Genomic DNA, 25,998 nt, shown 5'->3' on the forward strand with positions numbered 1-25,998 from the left:
GACAAACAACATCTCGTCGTCTATCTCGCACCACCCTCGCTCGCTTTCAGTGCCTCTTGCTCGCTCTCGTTCCATGAGACAATACTGTAGTATCTTTTATTTGACTTTATCCAGATATTATCTTTGTCCATCTCTGTTCTCCAACTGCTTCGCCGTGATTCATTCAAGCCTCCTCGATGGAAAAATATTGATAGGGGAAATGCGGCAACAGCGCGATTCGACTCTCGATACGTCTCGGCAACTATGTCTTTCCTACATTTATCGGCTAGATTGGACTTCCACCGGTTTTGATGGTACAAGGCACGAATATACCATCAACGCCGGTGACGGAGAAACCTTGAAGTTTCATTCTGTCATTTTTCGGGCTGTCCTGAGTACACGATTCGTAAATTCATTATTATTTCAACGTACGGTGCTTATTAGCGTTCAAACGGACCAGACCACCCTGCACGAAAGTCTACTGAAGGCAACTAAACCCGCAAAAACGTCCACCGTGCCGATTCCAGGACGAAAGTTGTAATTTACGGTTTGCTTACTACATCGCGTATACGCAGGCCCGGCGGAACCATGCGCCGCACAAGGGCGCCAGCCGAATGGGACGCTAAAAAAACTAGATCGTACGCTTAATAATAAAGGAATCTAACACCTCACATAAACTAAATATAAATGTAAATCTTTTAAACATATTAAATAGAAAACAAGTGCAAAAAATTGGGGACAACAAAAATTTTTTTGCACAAGGGCGCCAGCTAACCTCGCGTCGGCCCTGCCTACACGTCACGCTGGTGCTACATGGCTGCAGTGCACCATTAGCGCCACCAACGGAGAAGCCTTGAAGCTTCATTCGGACAGTTTTCGAGTCATAAATTCATTATTATTTCAAAATGGGGTGCTTATTAGCGTTCAAACGCACCAGACCACCCTGCACAGATGTCTACTGAAGGCAACTGTACCCGCAAAAACTTCCTTCGGGCCGATTCCAGGACGAAAGTTGTAATTTACGATTTGCTTACTACACGCGTATACGTGCACGCTTTTCCTAGCTTGTGTGAGCGTACTCACACATTCAAAGGCCCGCGGAGACGGCCCCCTTAATAACAAACCATTTAGTGCATAACGAGGAAACGTATAGACAATTTTTTCGCCTAAATAAAGAGCAGGTTCATTTCGTTTTGAATCATATTGGAAAGGATTTGGAGAAAAAATCGTGTCCAAGAGTCAAGACGCCAATTTCACCCGAAGATAAGTTGCTCCTGACATTGAGGCAAGTTAATTTTTCACAAGCATATTTTATTTTTTCGTCACATAATTTTATTACAGCTGTTGTATATTTTTACTACAGTTAATACAAATATGGTCTCTTAATAATCACTCTCCGTCTACTGATTTGCACATGCGTTGATTTGTACGCTCTCGCTTCGCTCGCTGCATGCTCTCCCGTTCATTCTCTCCTCGCTCTCGTACATTCGATTCTCCCTATTCCGCTTTTTCTTTACCTACGCGCGCTCTCTCTCTCCTTTTGCCAATTACTCTATCACGCATTCGGTCATCGCTTACGTCGTCACACTCTCTCCCCCTCTTTCAGTGTTACTCTTGGTTGGTTTCTTGCACGAACGCGTTTTTCTATTTACGGGAGGATATCTTTATAAACACCTCCACCTCGCGGTGTGTGAGACCGAGGTAGTGTCTGATTCTTATTGACTAAAACCCCACGGTGACCATCCTCTGTACGAATCGGTGGGACCTCGGGAACATCACGGCTATTGTATTTTACTAATACCACAAGCACAAACACATGTATCTTGCGCTGACTCCATTTCGAGATCATTAATCAATTTAAACACCAACGCCTTTGTTTCTACAATTAAGTGTGGCGGAAATTTTTGGCGTGCCATCCACATACTTTTAAAAAATATCACAATGGAGTCGCAATCTGCTTCCAATTATTTGCTGATACTGCCCATCAGTTTTTCTGTTTCGAGAGCTGTCCATGTCAAAACATCCAGTACAGTACTGGATTCTTTTCTGTGCCTATATGGCACTGCACACTACATGTACCTACAGGTAGATGTACTTTGCTGCCGACCCTGTACCGTACTTGATGCTCCGCTTCATTTTCCTACATGTATCGCATATGTTCCTCCATCTCTTCTTACAATCACCAGCTGAAATAATTAGAAAATATATTTTTTACAGGTTCCTAGCCACTGGAGAATCCTATAGATCATTAGCATTTGCATTTCGAATATCACCAAATTACATAAGTGGTATTGTACGCACCGTATTGGAACAATTGTGCAATAAATTAGTTCCATTATTTATGCCGCAGCCGAGTATTGCAGGTTTTGAGAAAATAGCCACCGACTTTCTAGTCAAATGGAATTTTCCGAATTGTGTTGGAGCTATTGCCGGGAAACACATCCGAATACAATGCCCAGGCAATAGCGGTTCTTTGTATTTTAACTACAAGAACTTCTTTTCCATAGTATTATTAGCATTGGTGGATGCAAATTACAAATTTATTATCATTGACGTGGGATCGTATGGAAAAGAAGGAGACAGCGGTATATTTACCAAATCAATTATGGGCCAAGCCATAAGTGAAGACAAAATGAAATTTCCAATGGACAAACCTCTTCCGGGATCGAACGTTACAGCCCCTCATGTAATTGTGGGCGATGAGGCATTTCGCCTCACAAAACGTATGTTGAAACCATACCCAAAAAACGTTGCAGCACAAGATCTGTCGAAAAAAATTTTTAATTATGGGCTCTGTCGCGCCCGTAGGATGTCAGAAAATGCATTTGGGATATTGTCCCAGACATTTCGCATTTTTTTTTCAACAATTGCCGTACTGCCGGAAACTACAGATAATATTATAACCGCAACATGTTGCGCGATGAATATATGTGCAACAATCCCGCGCAGCAACAACATTTGGAGCCAAGCATGGCAATAAATAACATGACGCCATTGGCTGGAGTAGGAGGGTTTGGTAATGCCGAGGGGTTTGCCATCCGGGATAGATTTCGGAGCTATTTCACTTCACCGGAGGGGGCTGTGGAATGGCAAGAGAACATTGTCGAAAGAGGCGTCCGAACATAAATAAAAAATCACACGTTATTAACATCCCACCAAGTACGGCGCGCATGAAGGACAGGTACATTTAATTTTTTATATTAGAACTATATGTTATTTGTGTATCAAAAATTGATTAGTTTAATTGTGTAAACATAGTTGGGTTAGTTAACATATAATTTGTCCGAAAATCATTTACGTGTCCCGTGAAAGATCGACGTCAAAGTATCAAATTAGAATGAGTTTGAGAACCAGTTATATTAACCGCACAACCAAATTGTATATTGAAGAATGATTTTTGAATTTCCATTCGTAATTATTCAATTGCAAAATTACTATTCGTTTATTTTAAGTAATTTTTTCTTATTTTAAATAATGTTTTAGATTCAATTCACTATTGTCTTTTCGTGCAATAGCCATCAGTTTTCGCCTTGGAGAGGCAACTTATGCCGTGAAAATTTAATAATGAAAAATGGAAAAAAACGAACCGACTTTTATCAAAAAGTGAAATATCCCGAAATGTGTTAGCGCAGTGGATGGCAAACGCGTGTATATATTTGCTCCCAAAAAATGGATCGGCATTTTACAATTATAAAGGAACATTTTCCATTATATTGATGGCAGTTGTAAGTAGTCACAAGCATATTTAAATAAATAGCGGTTCCTATGGAGGGAATAGTGATGGAACAGTATTTGCCAATTGTACATTTGTAAAAGCTTCGCTTACTGATGATCAGAGCTTGCACGTGCCGCCTACTAAATCTCTCACATGCACAGACATTTCGATGCCAAATGTTTTAGTAGCAGATGAAGCATTCACGTTGAAAATAAATAAGACAAGACGCTATGCAAGACTGAATTAACAAACTATGGATATTCGTAACGCTTTCGCAGACTGGTTCATTTCGCTTGCTGGAGAAGTTTCTTGCCAATATGAAACCATAACGAAATAATATTTTATTTTATTATCTTAAATATATATTTATATTATGTTCTTATGTATAATACTTTCTGATTTTATGTGGCTGCTTATTGATTTCCACGCACTTTCGGGTACATTTCGACTTTTGTAACCGGGTAATTTTTTTTCGTATATAATCGAATGATTTTGAACGCCCCAAATTAATTGTTTCTATAAATTCATCTGATGGATTATATGTACGAAACAGCGTGCTGCATCTGTTTTGGCGTAACGTAACATATTTGTTGGTAGGAGGTGCATTAAATACAATGCAAGTTAAATTTTTGCGACAACGCATCGCTGTTATACACTACTCCGCCATGCGTTTATTATGAATACCACTATTAATTTAAGATAGTATTAAAACTGTATTGAGTTTATCGTCACTCAACAAATTCAGAGAAATTCTTCGTACTAATATTCGTATTCTCGTTACTAATAGCAATTGGTGTTTATACTGAAGCGCATGAGATAATAAATCACTGGCATACCTTTGGCACTGTCAATTTTTCTAGCCTTTAAATGATATTTTGATATAACGTTAAATTACTTACATTATTTATAATATTATATTTAACGATTAAACTAATTGTAAGCATTCCTGCTCTTAACTGTAAAATTTAAAAATGTCAGTGACATTCCTTTAGTTCTAAGTGCCTCGTACATGTATGATGAAAGAATAAATAATTATAATTAGCAATAATAAAGAAATAAGTATAGTTGGAAAATAGTTTACCTGTTCTGTTTAATTTAATTGACACTTCTCTCCACACATTTCCTTTCACTTCTAGCAATCATAAAGGACATAATATTTAATTAGATATATCCTCTATCAATGTTTTGTCCTCCGCAGACGAAAACTGGAACTTCGTCGACAATTCAGATACGCGTCACTAAAGGGTGATTTTCCAGATTCAATTTATATCATTTCAAGTTGTCTTCGTTCATAATAGTCCGATTTTCATGAAATTTCATATGATTTACATTGGAAAAACACAAGGAATCCATTGGTGTCACTTCCATATCGAAACGATAAAGAATAAAAAATTATTTTATTCCTGAAGCAGGTATGAATCCTTGGCCGTAGACCCTTTCAAGTGCGCTTGAACAAAAGTGGGACCCCGAACGCCAAGCGGCCGGAGTCTGGCCGCCGCAATGGGCTGCTGAGGCGCGGCCGCTGGGCCGCCGCCGCCGGCCGCCGTCGCCGACCGCGCCATGGAGACTCCACCTTAAGAGCGGTGCTTAGGATTTGGCCGCTGGCCGCCGTCGCCGCCGCCGGACGCGGCTAGGAAACTCAACCTTTAGGGCGCAACGCTGAGGGCCGTCAGCGAAAGAAAGTAACTACGCATTTATAAACATTTCTGATTAGTTGTCACCAAATACACTAAACTCTTACGTTAAAAACAATCGGTGGAATTTGCTAATAAATTTGAATAACATTTCAAAATTCCAGTGGAAGAGGAAGAAGGAGAAAAAGAAATAGTATTTAGCAGGGATGTGGGGGTGTTCGTGTACCCGACGTTTCGGGCTCGGGACGGGCCGGAAAATTTCGGGCGGGATCGGGCGGGGTCCCGAGAAGTTCGAATCGCTTGAGATTTCAAGGATCGATTCGGGATACAAGCTTGGTCGCCATGAGCGGGGAATTTGATTTCAGATCGGCTCGACAAAACCCGACCGCGATCAGCTCGAAAGCCAGCTATTAACAGGAGACCGAGAACGGAAAAATTATGTATCATTTATATCATTACCAGTGATAAAGTTTTTACCTTTCTGTCTGCTGTTGTATCATAATTTGTATTATTGATTTATATATATATTTTCATTGCTACCAAATAGTCTGTGAATACTGAATATGTCCATATACGTATGTAACAAACCCCCAAAACTGCCCCTTTCTTTTTCGTGTTAATAAACCCAATTAATAAGCACTTAAATACTTATATTCTCATCATATTCTTATTATTTCTACTTTTATAAGGTGTGTTTAGTATTAATATTAATATTAGCTCAAAGTATCGCGAGACGCGAGTGCGATGAAAGAGAGAATCGAGTGATGAAGAGTGGAAGAATCAAACGCATGCGCGTGTTACGTTCGGAACGTAAAATTTTTCTTTTAAGTCAGGGTATGCATCAACAACGCCTAGCGTTATGGGAAATCCCTCGTTGATCATACCCCTGCCTATTAATTAATAATATTTTTGATAGAACAAAAACCCCTTTTCTTGGAACGTCGTCGTCTCAACGTACTGCCGTCCCGCGATACAGATAAGGCGGTGCTGACGCAGCGGCGTTCTCACCAGAGAGTCGCGTTCGGAAAGACCCAGTGATTCTCCTTCTGTGCCGAATCCGTTTTATGTAAGCGGCAGGGGTGCGTTTCAACAATGCTTCGCAGCATTGTGGGAGAACCCTTGTTGAGCACACCTCTGACCGTCGCATTAAACATTGTAACATAATCAGTAACGGCTACAGCGGGAATGCGCAGACTGGATCATTTCTTGACTGACGAAATTGTATGCTCTACATCCGGTGCAGGGAACCGCGCCTTCCCACGATCTTGTCGCATGTGTGAATTAGTAATTAATTAAAAATTGTTGTTAAAATTTGAATACCCAACACAATTTCTGATAGTCAACCGACTGTGGGATTCCCCTAGTCAGAAATTGTGTATATGAAATCATGAACATTAAGGGAGGACCTTTAGCTGTGCGAAATTGTATGTGAGACGTCATGTTTTCCTGTGAGTACGAATATTCCGTAAAGATTGATCATATATTTGAATCGGGAGTCTGATGGATGGACGTGAAAACACACACACACACCGCCTCGTTAAGTAGACGGGCCCATGGTAACGCGGCCGAGCGATAAAATGCAGCGTAAGCATTTTCGGTACGGACCCACTGTGGTCGCTGCCGAGAGCGTGAAGCTGCGACACTCTGTGATGAAAAATCGTGAGGTGCGTGTCGCTGGGTCCGCAAGTGTTTTAGAGCGAGAGTTCCCCGGTCTAATTTGAAACCGCGGAAAAGACTCAACTTTGTGAAATAATCATTTTACTAAACTTTGCTTACAATATTAATTTCTTAACTATAAACTAAAAGTATTATTCATTTCGCTCTGTTAAAATCACTATTATTCAGTCTCGTTTAAACTCAATTCAGATCTATACGTTAAGATAACCAAGTGTGTGTGTGTTCGCGTTTCATCTCTTTTTCTGATTTAGATACAGGGTGTCCCACTAAGGAGTGGACAGCGCGATATCTCTTAAAGTATTGTCGATAAAAATATAAAAAAAATAGGGAATTGCATGGTTCGAGGGGGCCCATTTATTAGCGCGAACGAATTTTGTTTCCGATTATTATTTTAAAAGATACGATGGTCAAGTTCGGTTTTTCAAATGGAACTATTTTTTTTTGAAGACCTGAGTTGATAGTGCGTTCCAAGACAAATTCAATAAGCTTTAATGTATACACTTTATTTCCACTGGTTTTTAAGATATTGCGCTTGCAAATTTACTGATTTTCACTGGAAGAAACCCCTCTGAAATGGCAAAAACCGGGGGCGGTCTTACTGGCGCCACGGGTGGCACTGCCTGTTGAAATGGATACTTACCTGCCAAAGGTCTACGCCAGAAATGGCAGGCCCAAAGGCTGGACAATTCTTTTCCGTCAGAAATGCTACTTAGTTAGGTACATCTGCGGTATCGAGAAGCGCATCGTTACTTTTATTTCGCACTTGCTTCTACGCTCGGATGGCCGGTTCTTTTGGGAGGGATGCAAGTTGGATTGGTTCTGATACAATCTGCTCCCTATGGTTGAAATTTAGTCTAGCAACTTTCACTCCTCCTAACCTAACCAATCCAACTTGCATCCCTCCCAAAAGAACCGGCCATCCGAGCGTAGAAGCAAGTGCGAAATAAAAGTAACGATGCGCTTCTCGATACCGCAGATGTACCTACCTAAGTAGCATTTCTGACGGAAAAGAATTGTCCAGCTTTTGGGCCTGCGAACCCTGTCGTAGACCTTTGGCAGGTAAGTATCAGTTTCAACAGGCAATGCCACCCGTAGCGCCAGTAAGACCGACCCCGGTCGTTCCTATTCCAGAGGGTTTTCTTCCAGTGAAAATCAGTAATTTTGCAAGCGCAATATCTTAAAAACCAGTGGAAATAAAGTGTATACATTAAAGCTTATTGAATTTGTCTTCGAACGCACTATCAACTTAGGTCTTCAAAAAAAATAGTTCCATTTGAAAAACCGAACTTGACCATCGTATCTTTTAAAATAATAATCGAAAACAAAATTCGTTCGCGCTAATAAATGGGCCCTCTCGAACCATGCAATTCCCTATTTTTTTTATATTTTTATCGACAATACTTTAAGAGATATCGCGCTGTCCACTCCTTAGTGGGACACCCTGTATAATATATACTTACATCAATCTGTACTCGCTTTGTTTGGGTAAAGTATTTCGAATACGTGGGCGGGTTCGATTTGAAGGGAGCGGTCAAGTGCTGCTTCAAGGAAGCACTGCCGGACGACTTAACGTCGTCGTTCACTTGGTTTGGCCGCGAAGGACTCAGATCCTTCTATGACACCCGCATCGCGAGGGCAATTTTTGGTACGAAACAATAAGCATTTTTCATCTTTTTACGTAGAATTATTGTTACTATTACTGTATGTTCCATTGATGCTAACGTACTTTGCATACATTTCTTTTTCAGACGGTGTGGCTCAGAATCCCAAGTTCCAGAAGCCAACCCGATCGGACTTCCAATTGCGGATGCAAGCGGAACTGAAGGCGGCAAAGGAGAGGATACGCTGTAGGAAGCGTGGTCCGCGCACGAAGCCAGCATCGCCATCCCAGGAACCTCGAGTGCCCCGCAGTTTCTGGAGCGACCAGCAGCCCGACGAAGCTGATGACGATCTCTGAAGGTCCGTTTTCACGTGCCCATTAAAAGTAGAGATGTGTCTCCTTTTACAGTGGCGAAGAGACCAAACGGTACTTTTCAGTGCCCATTTTAATTTATTACAACGGGAACTATCTCTCGACGTTCACAATGAACAACAATCGGCACTTTTCAGCGCCCGTTTAATAAAATACTCATTGATCGGTACTTTCCCAGTATCATTTCAATTTTAAGCTAATATTGTATTTGTTTTCAGAGTTAACACAAGCGAAGAAGACGTGGTGATTCTACGCAAAAAAATAAGTCAAATATATAGAATAAAAGTTTCTGATATTGCCCTTCGTTCCAGACAAAATTGACTTATGTTTGCATCTAGAATCACCACTTCTAAATGTAAATATTGAAAGTTTCTCTTCCGATTTATATGTGCCACTTATATTATTCTGTAATTGTAATCACTGTATGTTCTTAAAGACAAAATATATACTTTTACAAATAAATAGAAAACTTATTTAATAAACTGTAGAATCTGCTCGCAGGTTATGTGAAGAATCCACTGCTCCATTTATCCTGTCTATCAATTCTCCACGCGTAATAGAAAGGGAGGGAGTAGGGATACACCTACAGCAATAACGATACATTTGTGTTGGTGCGTAGGTCCATGTGACGTCACGCGTAGGGAATTCTTTGGCAATTGTGGCCTTCAGATGGCGCTGTTGGATGTGTCAGGCGGGCAGCAGGACCTGCCGTCGATCTGCCGTCGATCTGCCGGCAGACCCTGACAAGCAGACCCTGCCGGCAGAACCGTAGCTGGATGCGGACGTAGGCTGCACCGCAGCTGCCGGCAGATCCTGCTGCCCGATCTGGTTATCAGGGCCTTTAGATATTTCTACCTTATTGTTTATTTTTATATTTTGTAGGCATAGGTATTTTTTCTTCTCCGTTAATAATGACGAGCCAGAAGCGACTATATAAATTACATAAATATTCAGAAAATGACATTGACAACGCTCTGAACCAAGTCGGAAAAGGAAGAAGTTTAGGCAAGGTAGCAAAAGAGTATGGCATTCCAAAGTCTACGCTACATGCTAAACTCACTGGAAAGGCCCCGAAGCAATCCAAGAGGGGTCCAAACCCGATTTTAAGTGTAGAAGAAGAATGTCGTTTAAAGGAATGGATCTTACACAAAGCTAAATTGGGCTTCCCAATGCATCCGAATGAAGTGAAGAGTTGCGTACAAAATGTACTTAACGAAGCAAGGCGAATAACTATATTTCCACACAATAGGCCAGGGGATAAATGGTAGCAACTCTTCTTGAAGAGACATCCACAATTTACAAAAAAAATACTGAAGTAATTTCAAAAGGTCGAGCATCAGTGACCGAAGAACATTTGAGAGAATGGTTCCACCAAGTAAAATCCTATTTAGAAGAAAATGAACTTCATAGTGTCTTGCAGAGACCAAAAAGTATTTTTAATGGTGATGAGACAGGTGTGCAACTCTGCCCTAAAAGTGGTCAACTTTTAGGACCAAAAAATGAAAAAGATTTCTATGAAATTGCATCTGGAAAAGAAAAGGAAACTTTAACCGTGCTTTGTACATTTTCTGCTGCGGGTGATGCTTTACCACCTATGATTATGTTTCCTTATAAGAGAATTCCAGGGCACATAGCACAATCAATTCCAGACAATTGGCCAATAGGACGATCGGATACAGGGTGGATGGTGTCAAGCACATTCTATGAATATATCGCCAATATTTTTTACCCATGGTGTACGAGTAATGGAGTAGAGTTTCCTATAATATACTTCCTTGATGGACACAAATCTCATTTGACGTTAGAACTTAGTGTTTTTTGCATAAAACATAAGATTATTCTTTTTTCTTTACATCCCAACGCCACTCAAATAATGCAACCGTGTGATGTTGCAATATTTAGATCTCTAAAATTAAAATGGAGACAAGTAGTTCAGGATTATAAACAAAGTACTCAGAAATCAATTACGAAGGGAACTTTTGCTCCATTATTTAAAAAAGTTTTCGACCAACTGAGTGATACGACCATAAAAAATGGATTTAAAGTTTGTGGCTTATATCCATTTGATGTAAACGTACCTGATTATAAGAAATGTATTTCAACTAGAAGAAAAGAATTAAATTCTGCAAATGCAGGTGTAAATTCAAGTAATCCTCTTACACATAATGTCTTTGTGTGTACTAAAATTTTTTTTGATCAGTTTATTCCTAAAGAAAAAATACAGGAATTTGAAAATGCAAGAAACAAAAATAAATCATGCAATGACTCTGTGTATGCATTATGGAAGATTTGTATCGATGAGCTCGAAAATGATCCTTTGATACACAATGATACAATTATATAATTGAACGAACTTACCTAGTGAAGGTCGATTAGAATTGTATAAGCGCCTCCTCCGAAAAGATCAAATCGTAGTACCCCTACTCTATGCCAGTATCGTCACATCTTTAACATAAAATAAAACACGCAAGCGGCGTCGGCCGCGCACCTCATTATTTTAAAGTGTTGCCGTAATTGATTGGGTTATTCTAGTGTACTAGATAATGGGTTTTTCTGAAAGAAGAAAGAAAGGGTGGGTTTGATCTTTTCGGAGGAGGCGCTTATACAATTCTAATCGAACTTCACTAGGTAAGTTCGTTCAATTATATAATTGTATTTAGCGCCTCCTCCTCAAGATCAAATCGTAGATGTTTAAAGTCTCATTACGGCGACCCAACTGAGGAAACTAACTGAATAGTTAGTTTGAATAATTTTTTATTCCATGATACACAAATTAATTTTCCAGTATGGATAATGCAAACTGTTGCTTATCTGAACAAACTTCTCTATCATAAAATCTCGCGAACGTTTTTGACTCTTTAGACCAGCCAGCTGTTTTTCTGATAATGTCTAGATCCACACCCAGTCTTTTTGCTGCTGAGGTAGAAGCGTGTCGCGTACTATGCGCTGAGAACACAGTAGTATCTATTCCGCTACTAGTTAGAACCTCTTTTACCCAGCGGCTTAAAGACTGCGTATAGACCGCCTTGACCGGCTTATTATTTGATATAAAGAGTCTTTTCACTGAGTTACGAATTTCTTTCGTACTATCCAAATAATATAATAATGTTGAAGCTGCACATATCTTCTTATCATGAAAAAATGGCAAGGTTAAAAGCGGTTGAATTGCGTTTTTCTTCGATGTTTTAATACGCGCAGGAATCCTTATTTCCACTTTATCCGCGAATATCCTTATGTTGTCTATATCAATTAGAGCGAATGTCTGCATTCGGTGACCAGTAATTAACGCCAGAAGAGTAATTAGTTTTCTGGCAACCATACTGAAATTCAACTCTCCGTTCGCCGGCTGTCTTATAAAATATTCCAGGACAATTTTCGGATTCCAAGTAAAATCGTACCTGGGTCTTGAAGGTCTTAAATTTGAAATACCTTTGAAAAACCGCTGAATTCTACCGTCTTGTGCAATCTCAGTAACCATAAATTGTATTCGATCAGCGATCTCGCTATTAGCGAGATCGCTGATCGAATACAATTTATGGTACTGTAGGATAAGCCTTCTTCATATAACCGAGTAAGAAACGCTAGGACCTCCGGAATGGTTGGGTTGCAAAGTTCCACTGCATTTTTGGTGCAAAACAGCCACCATCTTTTTAAACCCACATTATAATTTTTTAGAGTAGATTCGCTAATTGACGACATCATAATCGCTAACGATGGTCCTGGGATTCCTTGCGCAGTTAACGCTTGCCGGATAATCTGCCTGCCACCAGGGTAAGACGCTTCCAAAGTGGGTGTGGTTCCCTGTTACAAGAAGACAACAGGTTAACATTTGGCCTAAACTTGACTGGTTCCACCACCAACATTGACTGAAACAGCGGGTACCATGGCTGAGCATGCCAGTCCGGTACCACTACTATTCCCTCCGCTTTTTCCCTTTTAATTTTCCGAAGGGTCTTCAGAATTATACTAAACGGGGGGAAGGCGTAAAAAAAAAAAACATTTCTTTCCAAGGTAATGTAAAGGCATCCACTGCCTCAGACCCAGGATCTTTCTTCCATGAAATGTAACGAATACATTTATTATTCGACCTGCTCGCAAATAAGTCTATGTCTGGTAACCCTAAAATACGAACAATATCTTTAAAAGCAGTCTTCGACAATTCGTATTCCGTTTCGGGCTCTAATCTACGCGATTCGGCGTCTGCCTCGAAATTCTCGCGGGAACTAATATACGAAGCAAAGATCCAAATGTCTCGCTTCTCGCACCATTGCCAAATTTCCTTTGCAATTTTACTTAAATTTTCAAATTGGATTCCGCCCATTCTATTAATATAAGATATTGCGGTGGTATTGTCGATTCTAAGTAACACATTACAGTTCTGTAAATTTTTAGCAAAACATTTAAGCCCGAAATATGCTGCTTTTAATTCTAAACAATTTATGTGATATTGTTGTTCGACTGAATTCCAAAATCCATTGCATTTTTGAGTTTTACAGACAGCTCCCCAACCCGAGAGTGATGCGTCTGAATAGATCTCCATGACAAACTCTAAATTGTTGATGGCATTAATCCCAGACAAAATATGAGTCTCCCACCATGCAAAATCCACAACATTCGCTCTTAGCGTCATACTAGCCTCGTAATTTCCGTTGTTATTTGTAAGAGCTAAGAACTTCTGACGCTCAAATTCCTTTGTATAAATCCAACTATATTTAATAGCTGGGCAGCAAGCCACAATCGTGCCGATAAATTGTGCAAACTCTCTTATTTTGCATTGAGACAATTTCCGAAACCGTTGTATCAATTTTTTGACCGCTATCCTCTTTTCTCCGGGCAGTTCCAGGGTCATAGAGGATGAATCAAACATAAACCCTAAAAACTTACACCTCTTTGTCGGGGTCATTTGGCTCTTATCGTAGTTTATTATGAACCCTAAGTTCTCTAATAAATTGCAAGTCTTATTCCAATTGTTTGCACATTCCGAAGAGGTGTTTCCATACAGTAAACAATCGTCTAAATACAGAACCGAACATAAGCCAAGTTGTCTTAACCAACCCACGACCGGTTTCAATAATTTTGTGAGAACCATAGGGGCTGTGCTTAGCCCAAAAGGTAAACAGGTAAATTGGTAGTATTTCCCACCAAATTCAAATCTTAAAAATTTTCTGTGTGACTCGTCAATAGATATTAAATAATACGCGTCCTTTAGATCGATAGTCGACATATAACAATCCTGTTCTATTAGCCTTATAGCCGTTTTATAATCTTCCAGTTTGAAATGTTCAGTCTCCACAAACTCGTTTAGATGTTTTAGATTTAAAATCAACCTAAAAGACTTATCCCGTTTGGGGATTAGAAAAATATTTGAGAGGAATTGGTCCTTTTCCGGTTTACATTCAACAACCGCGCCTTTAATAATCAGTTGCGCGATTAATGTAGCTACATTTGCCTTTTCCGTCTCGGATAATTTTCTATTTAAGATAGGTCTAGATTGGCGCGGGGCTGACTTGAGCGGAATCTTATAACCGCTGACCCACGACAAAATCTTTGGGTCTGAGGTTAGAGCCTTCCAATTATTATAAAATAATCTTAATCGACCAGCAGTATAGCTTACAGGAACGTTTATCGCCTCTTCGAGTAGTACTTCCTTTGCGAACTCCTGTAAGTGCTCTGACGAGTCCGCTGTGCCAGCTCCGCATGACGAGGTTCCTGGTTCCGGTATGAGGACGTCGTTGTTCGCTTCTGCCCGCCTGACCCCGTCGGATAAGTCCTGTTTTGTGTACGAAGCAGCGGGCCTTTCGAGTTTTTTGAGCTCTTAAAAACCGGAGACTTTGACACCTTGAGGTATGCGGCGGACTGTTCTAAAAGTTTTGCTGATTTTATATTTTCCGATAGATTTTTGCCAAAGAGAGACTCATCAACCGCTGTTGTGCTTAACGTCCCTCTCATTGTGGTATTAATATTGGCCAATAGAAGACTTCTGCGAATAACCGTCTCGTCGTGTACCGAATCGGCGATTAACCGACAGACATCGCTTAAACATTCTATTACCGGTAGATCGTCCGCGACATCTCGTAACAGAAGCGTAAATATTATCTTCCCTAACCCCGAAATACAAGCACCTAATCTTTCTTGTTTATCTATAATTCGTTTGTCCCGTGTACGAGCGGTCTCGTTTACAGACCGTTCGACCTCCGCATTAAGCTTAGGCGAGTCTAGAAATAGGCAATTGCTAGGCGGAGGATATTTCTTTATCAGGCTCAATCTCTCCTCTGCGGGGAGACCCATCTTTAAAATTTCCGCCCAGCGAATGGCGTAGCTTGAGTGGACAGGGGACGCTAGGATCCGCTCCTCTGCTAGACGCTGACCAATGACGTTTAAAACATCACTGTTAAGATCTTTTTCAGGTTCCACGGCCTCCGCTTTTCCGCTCTCCGTTGCGGATTGTGTCATGGATGACTCTGCGACGGCGGCGTCTGATGTCGATATTTGCATCTGACCGCCTGAAGTTGGTGGTAGCAGTGGTAGCGGTGGAGGAGGCGGCGGTGCAATCGGTACGACGCCGGCTCGAGACGCGCTCGATCTCGGTGTCTCCTCCTCGCTTTGCGCGTCCCGCGGGCGCGATTCTCTGTCACTTTCCGACACCGATCGGCCTCCTGTTATTGAAATAAATCAGATTTAGACTCTTATCTATATTAACATGAGATTGAATCCCATTGCAATAAATCTGTCAACAGGTTAGGGCCTGTGTTGCCGAAAATAAACGTATAGTAGAATACAGGTTAGCGCCTGTACTCGCCCACACAGAATAGGTCTGGTGAGCCTACTTACGTATGCTTCTTAGACGTTCTGACTCGCTCACCCAAATTAAATCTGGTGAGTGTTATCAGCTTATGTCTTCCGGAAGTCCGAGTACAGGTTAGAGCCCGTACTCGCTCACACAGAATAGGTCTGGTGAGTACTTCCGTACAGGATAGGGCCCGTACTCGCTCACGCAGAATAGGTCTCGTGAGTATATCCGCGTACATCCCGGATGTAAAACTCTTCCCGCAAAAGGGTTTGGTAATGAACAGTCAGGGAAATTTCTCTTACTGCTCCTTGAAGAAAAACTCCGTGATGAGTCGGATGCCGCTCGCCTGCGCCGATGCGATTTCCTCTTCTTCTTGATATTCTTCAGCTCATTCTCCAACCTTCTAAGGCGTTTCGCCAGCTTCTTTTCTTCGTCCCAGGACAAATCATGTTGTCTTGACCTCTTCTTATCCATTTTGAGTATTCACGTGTGACTCTTTCGGCACAAAGAAAGAGAATGAGGAGCGCGGCCGACGCCGCTTGCGTGTTTTATTTTATGTTAAAGATGTGACGATACTGGCATAGAGTAGGGGTACTACGATTTGATCCTGAGGAGGAGGCGCTAAATACAATTGATATTAATGATATGCCTAATTTAACACAATTAAATATAGAAAAGGTAATTGGTGAAGTGCATGAAGATGAAAATAGTATGTTTAATATTTTGGATATGCCCATTGTGGAATTTGGTAATATAAGTGAGATATTGAATGTTGATAAGATTGAAAATATGTATAGTCCTGTACATAGTAATTTAGTTCCTAGTAATGAGACTGAAGAAAATTTATCTCCTAATCCTATCGACAAAGTCAGTGCTGGAATGAATGAGACTGTAATGAGTTTGCCTGATTTAAATATACAGAATGCTACGGAAACTAATAATAGAAATAGTTTTGCTAATGGTCACGGGATGCATGCGCTGAATGCTGAAACTATTTCTTCAGATAGTGAGCATGTTAATGTTTTATCGAGCATAAAAGATGGTGAATTATGTTGATTAAAAAGTAGGCCCCTACATCCTTTAAATTAATATAAAATTTCTTTACAGAGCTTGTAACACCTGAAACTATTACCGTAGTAAAGGAATCCCCAGTAATTATGTCTCAGTGTAAGTCAACTAACAATGTTAGTCACATTTGGGATAAACATTTGCTTTGGCCGTCAAGTGGATCAGTTAGAAGTACCAAAACCGAGAAGAAACAGCAATTACCATATGCCATTACCTCTTCGAAATGGAGAGAACATGAACAGAAAAGTAGAGAAGAAAAAGCAAAAAAAGAATTAGAAAGAAAAGAAAGAATCTTGCAACGTAAGATTAAAAATGAAGAAAATCAGTTAAAGAAGGAGCAGTTAAAAATAGAAAGAGAAAGAAAAAAAAACAGAAAGAGAACACAAAATGTTATTATTAAAGGAAAATGCACAGAAAATTAGAGAATAAAAAGCGAATAAAGAATTAGAAAGAAATGAAAGAATCTTGCAACGTAAGATTAAAAAGCAGGAAAATAAATTAAAGAAGGAGCAACTAAAAATAGGAAAGGAAAGAAAACAAAAAGAAAAAGCCAAAGTCAGGGAAGAAAAATTAAAAGATAACGCTCAAAAAAACGTTATACCTGAAAAGTTACAGCTGAAAATAAAGTCCAGTGCTGTTAATACAATTTCTAACAGAAATTTTTTAGAAAGAATAGATTTAAATTCTACAAAAACAGACGATTGATGACAAATTAATTTTACAACGTGTTGCATTTCATATTTTTTGTAATATTTCGTATTCTTAAAATCTATTTTTTAATAGAATAAATGCAAGAAGTTACCGTCCATTTACTGGTTGTGAGCTGTCTATTTACTAACCCTACCGTCCATCTACTGGTGATATAGGGTATGAATGGAATTTTCATTATTTATGCTCGAATAAATTAATTTTTTACTTGAAAATAATTTTTTTCTTTAAATTTATATATTTCTACGTGTAAGGATTTTGATTTTTGTTTCATAAAACAAATATTTCTAACCAAAATCTTTATATAAAGTTCGGAATCAGCTAAACCGTCCATCTACTGGCCTGTTTACCCTACCATATGTTGCATAATATGTTCAAGTGGTATAAGTTTGCCTCCTGTAATGGTTTTACCTAGAAAAAATTTTAAAGCCCACATGCTTAAAAATACACCACCGGGAACTTTGGGCCTGGCAGCACCAACGGGTTGGATGAACTCCGATATTTTCCCGGAAGTTATCAAGCACTTCATAAAGTTTACAAACAGTTCTCTGGAAAATCCAAGTATTCTAATCATGGATAACCATGAGTCCCACCTCTCTATTGCAGCACTTGATTTGGCCAAGTCATCTGGTATTCACATATTAACTTTGCACCCTCATACCTCGGGTAAACTGCAACCATTGGATGTTGGAGTTTTTGGCTCATTTAAGACATATTATAATACAGCAATAGATTTTTGGATGTTACAGCACCCTGGAAAGCCTGTAACGATTTATGATGTCGGCGAAATTTTATTGTTGGGATAGCTTTTCTTAAGTCTATGACGCCTGCCAATATTCTGAACGCCTTTAAAAAATGTGGCATTTTTCCTTTTAATAGGAATCTCTTTAATGATGATGATTTCATGCCAATTATGGTGACAGATCGTCCCTGTCCCGATTGCAAATTGCGAAGGGATGCTGGACCATCAATTGAAGAACAAGCAAGGTCGTTGAATGCTTTACAAGATAGATCATCGTATGAAAACCAAAATGAACCGCAGAATACTTCCGAAGCTGGACCATCAACTACAGAACGAATCAACACGTCGAATACTCAGCCAGTTTGTGCGTCGCTTGAAAACCCAATGGAATCATCAGATATTCCACAAGTTAAAGTACTTACTGAATGGCAGATCAGGTCGTTGAACTGTCCACAAGTTGGTTTATCATTTGAAAAGCAAGCAGATCCTTTGAATGTTCCACAAGCTGGACCATCAAATGATTTAAAAATAAATCAGTCAAATCAAGAATTTATATCGCCGTTTCAATTTAGGGATCCCATAAAAACTGGACCTCGCAAAAACTACAGAAAACCTAGAAAACTTGGTCGAAGTTTAATTGCTACAGATACACCAGAAAAGACGGAAATACAAATGGAAAAACGGCGACTAAGAAAAGGAAAGAGGTGAAGAAAAAAAGGATATCTAAACATTTATTTCAACGTGACTCAGAAGATGTTAACGATAAAATGGAATTACAAGATAATGATAATGATTTTGACTGCATGGACGATGAAAAAGAAAATCAAACTAACGTGATCACAGAAAAACATCTCGGTATACCCTTATCTCGACAAGCAAATGAGGGAGAGTATATTTTAGTAGAATTTGCAACTAAAAAGAAGAAGCTCTATTATGTGGGGAAAGTTATAGAGAATAGGAACGAGTCCCTGGAATATTGCGTAAGTTTCTTAAGAAAGAAATCCACAAACAAATTTTGTATTCCTAATGTGCCAGATGTTTCAGCCGTCGACGAATGCTATGTAAAGTTAATCCTTCCAAAACCACGTTTGAATGGTAGTACCATCCGCCGACAATCATATTTTGAGTTCTCTCTTGATCTATCTCTTTTAAACATTCATTGAAGCAATTTTACTTCAATTTTTTTTAATTAACGTATTTTTTTTTCGTTTGTGTTAATACCCATGATATTTACAGAGACTAAATAATTAAATAAAAGACTGATTTCACTATCATATGTGCCTTATTTTTCATGTTTTTCACATCATGATTCACTGTGTACTGTGGTAAGCCACTGTAGATTTTTGAATGATTCACTGTACACGACCTGCAGTCCACAGTGGATCATTTCCCATTTTTTAAAAAAACGTTTATATCTTTTTTGTATCGCTTGTTACGTGCCGCGGCCTTTTTAGTGTTCGAGCGGCACGATTTTTAGACGCAATATCGATTAGGGGTATCCCACAGTCATTAGACTATCAAGTATTGCTGGATTGAGTTTATGATTTAGAAAAAGCAAGGAGGCTCGCCGCAGTCGTAACAGTCGATTCTTTTAGTTGATAATTATTTAGGTACCTTCTCAGAAGGAGAAGGGGTAGATTTTGGGATCGTTGGTGCTCTAGTCCCGTACGGGTCTTTTCAATGGAATCAGATAGGTAATTGATGAGTAGAATTTAATAGTAAATAAAGTTTTAATGATTAAATAATGAATGGATGTAAAACATTTAACAGAACTGAATATGAACAAATCAATCAATAATTTAGAAAGAATAGACGTTTGTGAAATCGGTATAATTCCTGACTAGGGGAATCCCACAGTCGTTTGACTGTCAGAAATTATCGTTAGGTACGAATTAATTATAACGGTGTATTTTCGTGTACAAAAAGAGATAAGATGTGCAACTCACCAGACAGTCACAATAATCTAATTGACAATATGCTTTAAATTTGCTTTTTTAAGTTTTGGAAAACTTTCTGGATCGCTGATAAACCTGAATCAGAAAGAAGGATTAGACGCGAAAACACACACACACACACACTTGATTTGAATTATAAATTGAAACGGAAATAATGTAAATTAAATTATTAACTGAGTAAGTTAAGCGAATAATTAGTTTTGAAAAGTTTAGGATTTGAATTGTTTCGCAAAGTTGAGTCTTTCACGCGGTTACACAGTAGACCGGAGAACTCTAGCTCTATAAGACTTCGCGGACCCAATGACACGCACCTCACGATTTATCGTCACAGAGTGCCGCAGCTTCACGCTCTCGGCAGCGACCACAGTGGGTCCGTACCGAAAATGCTTACGCTGCATTTTATCGCTCGGCCGCGCTACCATGGGCCCGTCTACTTAACGAGGCGGTGTGTGTGTGCGTTTTCACGTCCATCCATCAGACTCCCGATTCAAATATATGATCAATCTTTACGGAATATTTGTACTCACAGGAAAACATGACGTCTCACATACAATTTCGCACAGCTAAAGGTCCTCCCTTAATGTTCATGATTTCATATACACAATTTCTGACTAGGGGAATCCCACAGTCGGTTGACTATCAGAAATTGTGTTGGGTATTCAAATTTTAACAACAATTTTTAATTAATTACTAATTCACACATGCGACAAGATCGTGGGAAGGCGCGGTTCCCTGCACCGGATGTAGAGCATACAATTTCGTCAGTCTTCTAAGAAATGATCCAGTCTGCGCATTCCCGCTGTAGCCGTTACTGATTATGTTACAATGTTTAACGCGACGGTCAGAGGTGTGCTCAACGAGGGTTCTCCCACAATGCTGCAAAGCATTGTTGAAACGCCACCCTGCCGCTTACATAAAACGGATTCGGCACAGAAGGAGAATCACTGGGTCTTTCCGAACGCGACTCTCTGGTGAGAACGCCGCTGCGTCAGCACCGCCTTATCTGTATCGCGGGACGGCAGTACGTTGAGACGACGACGTTCCAAGAAAAGGGGTTTTTGTTCTATCAAAAATATTATTAATTAATAGGCAGGAGTATGATCAACGAGGGATTTCCCATAACGCTAGGCGTTGTTGATGCATACCCTGACTTAAAAGAAAAATTTTACGTTCCGAACGTAACATCCCTCCCTCCTTGGAACCATCGTCGTCCCCGACGATGTATACTGAAGGTATAAGGTACGGTAGCGCTTATGATCGTATATGTATATGGACGTACAGGCTCAGGTTGCATTGGACTAGGGAATTCCCATAATGTTTGCACATTGACGCAATGCAATCCCGTTACAATTTAAGTGGGTTAAAATAGGGGTTCGTATATTAGGTCGTGAATGACGCGCAGATGATGGTTAGGTTTGTACCGCGTGTATCGCGTAATCGTGGTGCCTCCGACATACAGATGTATTGGCCCCGTCCGTTCACCGAGCGTCACCACCTCGTACGCACAGTCCAGTACGGTTTTACTGACGGTTGGGCAGCTCTCCACATCAATTGTGACTATTTCTGGACACTGCCGTAGCAAGCCACAAATGTCCTCATCAGTGATACCTTGGCTTTCTCTGCAGTGGACCTCTACCAAGCCCTTGAGGAATTGTAGCATCCACCCCCCGACAGTCGGATGCATGTAGTTGATATTTAGGATTTTTAGTTTTTCCAATTTCCGGAGTGGTTCCAGAACGAATTCTCCTTTGATGTTTGTGCAACCACTCAGATTTAAAGATGTTACTTCCCCCATGTATAGGCCAATCTCTGAGACAAGGCCAGAAGCAACCCATCCGCAGAAGGTAAGACTCAGGGTTGTTATACTCCGATATTTTGAGGGGAAAAAGACAGCCATCTCTACCGGGCCCAGCTCCAGCTCGGCAAAATCTCCCCTTTCAACTGCCTCGTTGCCTTCCTCCATTTCCATTTCAGGCATGGGCTCCTCGAAACCACAGAAGTGCAACTCCAAGGTTGTTAGGGTCGTCTGCAGGTCTGAGTTGTTAATTAACGCCTGCAAAATACTATGGTCTATTAAATTTTTACATATACTGATCTTTAAATAATTCAGATTCCGCAACCCTTGAAGAGTGGTTGCTAGGTTTGAAGGTTTTAGTTGTTCGCATCGGTGGAGAGAAAATGTTTCTAAATTTTTGTTGATTGCCGGAAGGGACTTCCCAGTGATGTCCGTATTCGTAAGACAGAAAGACTTTAGAATTCCTGCTAGGGCCAGGACCTTAAAGAGTTCAGGATCCACGGGACCCTCACATTTCCCCAGTTTGAGGCAAGTAAGACGTGGTGCCCCCGACTCCAGGTCTCTCAAGGTCGATGGCCGGATCGTCACAGCAGTTAGATCTATTGCTTGCAGTTCTGGACAACTTCTTATGGCAATGGAGATAACTTGGGGTCTCAAACATTTTGCCAATGGTTCTTCATCTATCCGTATGCTCTTTAGCTGACTACCTGCTCTCTTCAGGAACCAGTAAAATGACTTAGTGCTCACTATCGTCCCTTCCCATCCATTTGGCCAGCACCAGTCATTCAGGTCGATATGGCGAAGACCGTGATACGAGGCGAGGCTTCCGAGTCGCCACCTTCTAGAGACCATCTCTAGACGGCTCCTGTCAGCAAACGGCAAATAGTTGGCAATTTTAGAGATGCATTCTATTGGGAGTAGAATCCGCTCACGCAAATCAAACCCAGGGAATGGGTTCACGTCAGGTCGTGGGGGAATTAACTTGGTGCTGTGCCACGAGTCCGCCATCAGCACCCTTAGCTTCCTCTTATGGCATATTATTCCTACGTCCGCCGCAGCCAAAGCCTTCTTTGCTCCGTCTATAGACTTAAATGTCACGAAAGCATTGTTCCCTGATGTCTTCCGCAGCACCACCACATGTTCAACTCCATACGGGTGAAATATCTCCATCAGTTTCTCCTTTTTGGTGTACGGCGCCAAACGGCTGACGAAGAGTCGCCGATCGAGAATCTCTGGCCGGGAGAAACTGGACGATGCCATTTCGCTAGTGTACAGACAGTCACAGAAAGCAAGACCAAAATTATGAAATAACAAAATCATTGTCGAAGAAGGAAAAGAACATAAGAAGAATCGTAACTAACAACAAGTTCTGACAAGGGAATTCCCATAGTCCTTGGACTGTCAGGGTTTGTTATTAAGTATACATGTTTCTAGCAGTTTATCATCGCCCTTTGAATAGGTAACGGTGGTCTGTTTTCTGAAATAGACAATTCTTGAATTTCTTCAGTGGATCCCAGAAATAATAGACCATCAATCCTATTATAATCAAGGCCTGTGCCGCTATTGTTCCGTACGTCAATGACAAATGTGATTTTCTTGCTCGGTGATGTTCTCCAATTTCCTCTAGTTGGGCTTCAATTTCATACAAAGAATCAGATGTGCGTTCCAGTTTGTTATTGTCTTGAAACTATATCCGCTCAATAGCGATGTATGTAATTTTCCGTTGCGCGCAGTACTCAAAGCCGTGATAAAGCGATGCGTTGCAGTAATGTAATGTTTCAAAGAAATTTCAACAGATTCTGAATATTGACTCATTGCTAAACTATAGTTCAAAGCTAACTGTTTATCAATTTGCATTTCTAAGTCGGGTCAGCGTCATCTCTCAACCTGAATCAGTCAAATCAATCAGGACTCCAATTTAATTGTAATTTATCGACATGTTTGGTGAGCATTTTACCAGCTTCATCTCTTAACAAAACATTGTTTCCTTCTAGTATCCCAATAATTTTATATGGTCCGTGATAGCGCTTGGCGAATTTTCCCCTTTTTGGTTCTACTAAAACACGTACCATATCCCCTATTTTGCCTTTGAAGGGTCGGGCGTTCCTATCATAGTACACTTTTGATCTTTCCTTTGCCTGAACTAAATTTTGTCCTGCTATTACTTGCATTTCTGAAAGTCGCGTTATTAAATCATGTAAATAGGAATTGTATGTGACTAAATTCTCGTCGTTCGGGAAGGAACTTGGGCAACGCGCAAGTTTGCCAAAAACTAATTCATACGGGGTAAAATTTGTGGCTTCATGGACAGATGTATTATAAGAAAACATAGCAAAGGGTACTAATCTATCCCAATCGTCAAAATCATTCATGTAATGGCTAATGTATTCGGTTAACACTATGTGACTTCTTTCCAATGCACCATTGGTTTGGGGTCTATACCCGGATGTAGTGACATGTTGAATTTTGAAGATTTTTGCTAAGTTCCGAATTATCTTATTAATGAAACTAGTCCCTTTGTCCGTTAGTATTGCGCGTGGCGTTCCATACTGCAATATAAGGTTAGTAACCAGTGCGTGAGCTATAGTTTCTGCTTTTATGTCCGGAACAGGGACAGCTATGCAATATTTTGTCAAATTATCTTGCATAGTTAGTATATGTTTGTTCCCGCTGGGAGTAGTGGGTAAAGGACCTACAGTGTCTAATGATACTTTAGAAAATGGCTCCAAAGGAGTGTCAGTGATTAACATTGGTTCACGAGTTTTAGTTCTTACTAATTTTTGATTCTGGCAACTATTGCAAGTACGGATATAATTTTGAATATCGTTGCGCATACCTGGCCAATAAAATCGTTCTCGAATTCTGCAATATGTCTTTGTTAAACCCTTATGTCCTCCTACCAAACTTTCATGTAACTCTGAAATGATTTTCAGGCGAAGTTCTTCCGGAGGTACCTGAGTGTTTCCGTAACAAAGGGCTATTTCGATACTGCTGTCCTCAAATGTATTCCTTAATATTTCTATTAACGTACCTTGAGGTAATTCGTCTGTAAAGTCGCCATTCTGTGAGATTCTTAGACCCTTTATATCTAAATCTGAAAGAATTTTCCTTAGGTTCTGTAGCCCAAGTTCCAAATCCCGAGTAGAAATTTTATCAAAATGTTTCCTTTTTACGACTACGCTAAATATTCTATTTTTACCGCGCTTTGTTATTAGTATTTGTCCCACTCTGGGCTTTGCCTCTTTTAAGTCGTTCGCATTGATGATGCCTAGGTCGGAGAGCAATATACTCACTGGTGTAACAAGTTCACAATCGGACGAAATGAAATGTACATAGTTTGATCTGTAATACGTTAGATTTTGTCTCGTAGAAGTTACGATGTCTTTACTTTTGTATTGCTTGCTGCGAGATTCGAATTCTAGATCCGGAGGTATGTAATCAGCGTCCGGGATGTATATGGATGATGAGTTTGAGATTTGTGGGAAAAGCTGTCTAGGAGTAGATTTTTGAACGATAGGTTGCCTACCTCCCTCCTTGGGAGTTCGATCAACCGTTGAATTTGGAAATGGTGTCGAAAGTGCTATAGGGTTTGGATCTACAGTCGGGGTAGGTAAGATTGAACTGTATCTAGGCCTGTTAACGATTGTGCTATCAGGCACTCTTGTTGCAGTTATTTCTAGTTCTGATTCTTCCGGAATATTTTTCAGCTGAGGTGCTTTACTGGCTGTTTCCTCACGCCTTGGATTTGGAATTTGACTACCTTTTTCAGAATCTCTAGCTTGTTGTAATAATTTTTCTATACGTCTATTTAACTCTTCGTCCCCAGTATCATCATCGTATGGATCCAAATCTTGTAATATTTCCTGTCTATATTCATCTAAAGTGTCTCCTTCAGAAAGGGCATCTAATAAAACTATTTCCTCTTCAAGTTCCTGTAATTGAGCGCTTTTATCTAATAATGAT

The 25,998-nt window shown here is 40.1% G+C and overlaps 5 protein-coding genes across 5 annotated transcripts in view; 4 read left to right on the top strand and 1 right to left on the bottom strand.

Annotated features, from left to right (window-relative positions):
* Cow (Proteoglycan Cow) overlaps nt 1-25,998 on the bottom strand; it is a 1,009,917-nt gene that overhangs the window by 935,975 nt on the left and 47,944 nt on the right. The window lies entirely within an intron of this gene.
* LOC143371063 (uncharacterized) lies at nt 1,122-4,788 on the top strand. Its single transcript, XM_076815888.1, has 2 exons — nt 1,122-3,160; nt 3,463-4,788. Exon 1 carries the CDS (start codon nt 2,069-2,071, stop codon nt 2,957-2,959), a length of 891 nt encoding a protein of 296 aa, XP_076672003.1. The 5' UTR covers nt 1,122-2,068; the 3' UTR covers nt 2,960-3,160; nt 3,463-4,788.
* LOC143371170 (uncharacterized) lies at nt 5,892-8,962 on the top strand. The gene is made up of 3 exons (XM_076816118.1): nt 5,892-5,903; nt 8,530-8,650; nt 8,754-8,962. The coding sequence occupies exons 1-3, from the start codon at nt 5,892-5,894 to the stop codon at nt 8,960-8,962; spliced, it is 342 nt and encodes a 113-aa protein (XP_076672233.1).
* On the top strand, nt 9,870-11,321 carry LOC143371171 (uncharacterized). Its single transcript, XM_076816120.1, is given in 2 exon segments — nt 9,870-10,267; nt 10,270-11,321. Coding segments are annotated over 2 exon segments (1,431 nt in total). The 5' UTR covers nt 9,870-9,888.
* LOC143371232 (uncharacterized) lies at nt 16,399-17,886 on the top strand. The gene is made up of 2 exons (XM_076816189.1): nt 16,399-16,809; nt 16,875-17,886. Exons 1-2 carry the CDS (start codon nt 16,413-16,415, stop codon nt 17,255-17,257), a joined length of 780 nt encoding a protein of 259 aa, XP_076672304.1. The 5' UTR covers nt 16,399-16,412; the 3' UTR covers nt 17,258-17,886.

Source organism: Andrena cerasifolii, chromosome 7, assembly GCF_050908995.1.
Source record: "Andrena cerasifolii isolate SP2316 chromosome 7, iyAndCera1_principal, whole genome shotgun sequence".
Classification (NCBI taxonomy): domain Eukaryota; kingdom Metazoa; phylum Arthropoda; class Insecta; order Hymenoptera; family Andrenidae; genus Andrena; species Andrena cerasifolii.

What these genes read in the sequence shown, in the direction of transcription:
- LOC143371063 (XM_076815888.1), top strand. Translation starts at nt 2,069, where the DNA reads ATGTACTTTGCTGCCGACCCTGTACCGTACTTGATGCTCCGCTTCATT.
- LOC143371170 (XM_076816118.1), top strand. An exon ending in CATCGCGAGGGCAATTTTTG is followed by an intron (nt 8,651 to 8,753) that starts GTACGAAACAAT and finishes TTTCTTTTTCAG; the next exon opens with ACGGTGTGGCTCAGAATCCC.
- LOC143371232 (XM_076816189.1), top strand. Translation starts at nt 16,413, where the DNA reads ATGCCTAATTTAACACAATTAAATATAGAAAAGGTAATTGGTGAAGTG. An exon ending in TTTATCGAGCATAAAAGATG is followed by an intron (nt 16,810 to 16,874) that starts GTGAATTATGTT and finishes ATTTCTTTACAG; the next exon opens with AGCTTGTAACACCTGAAACT.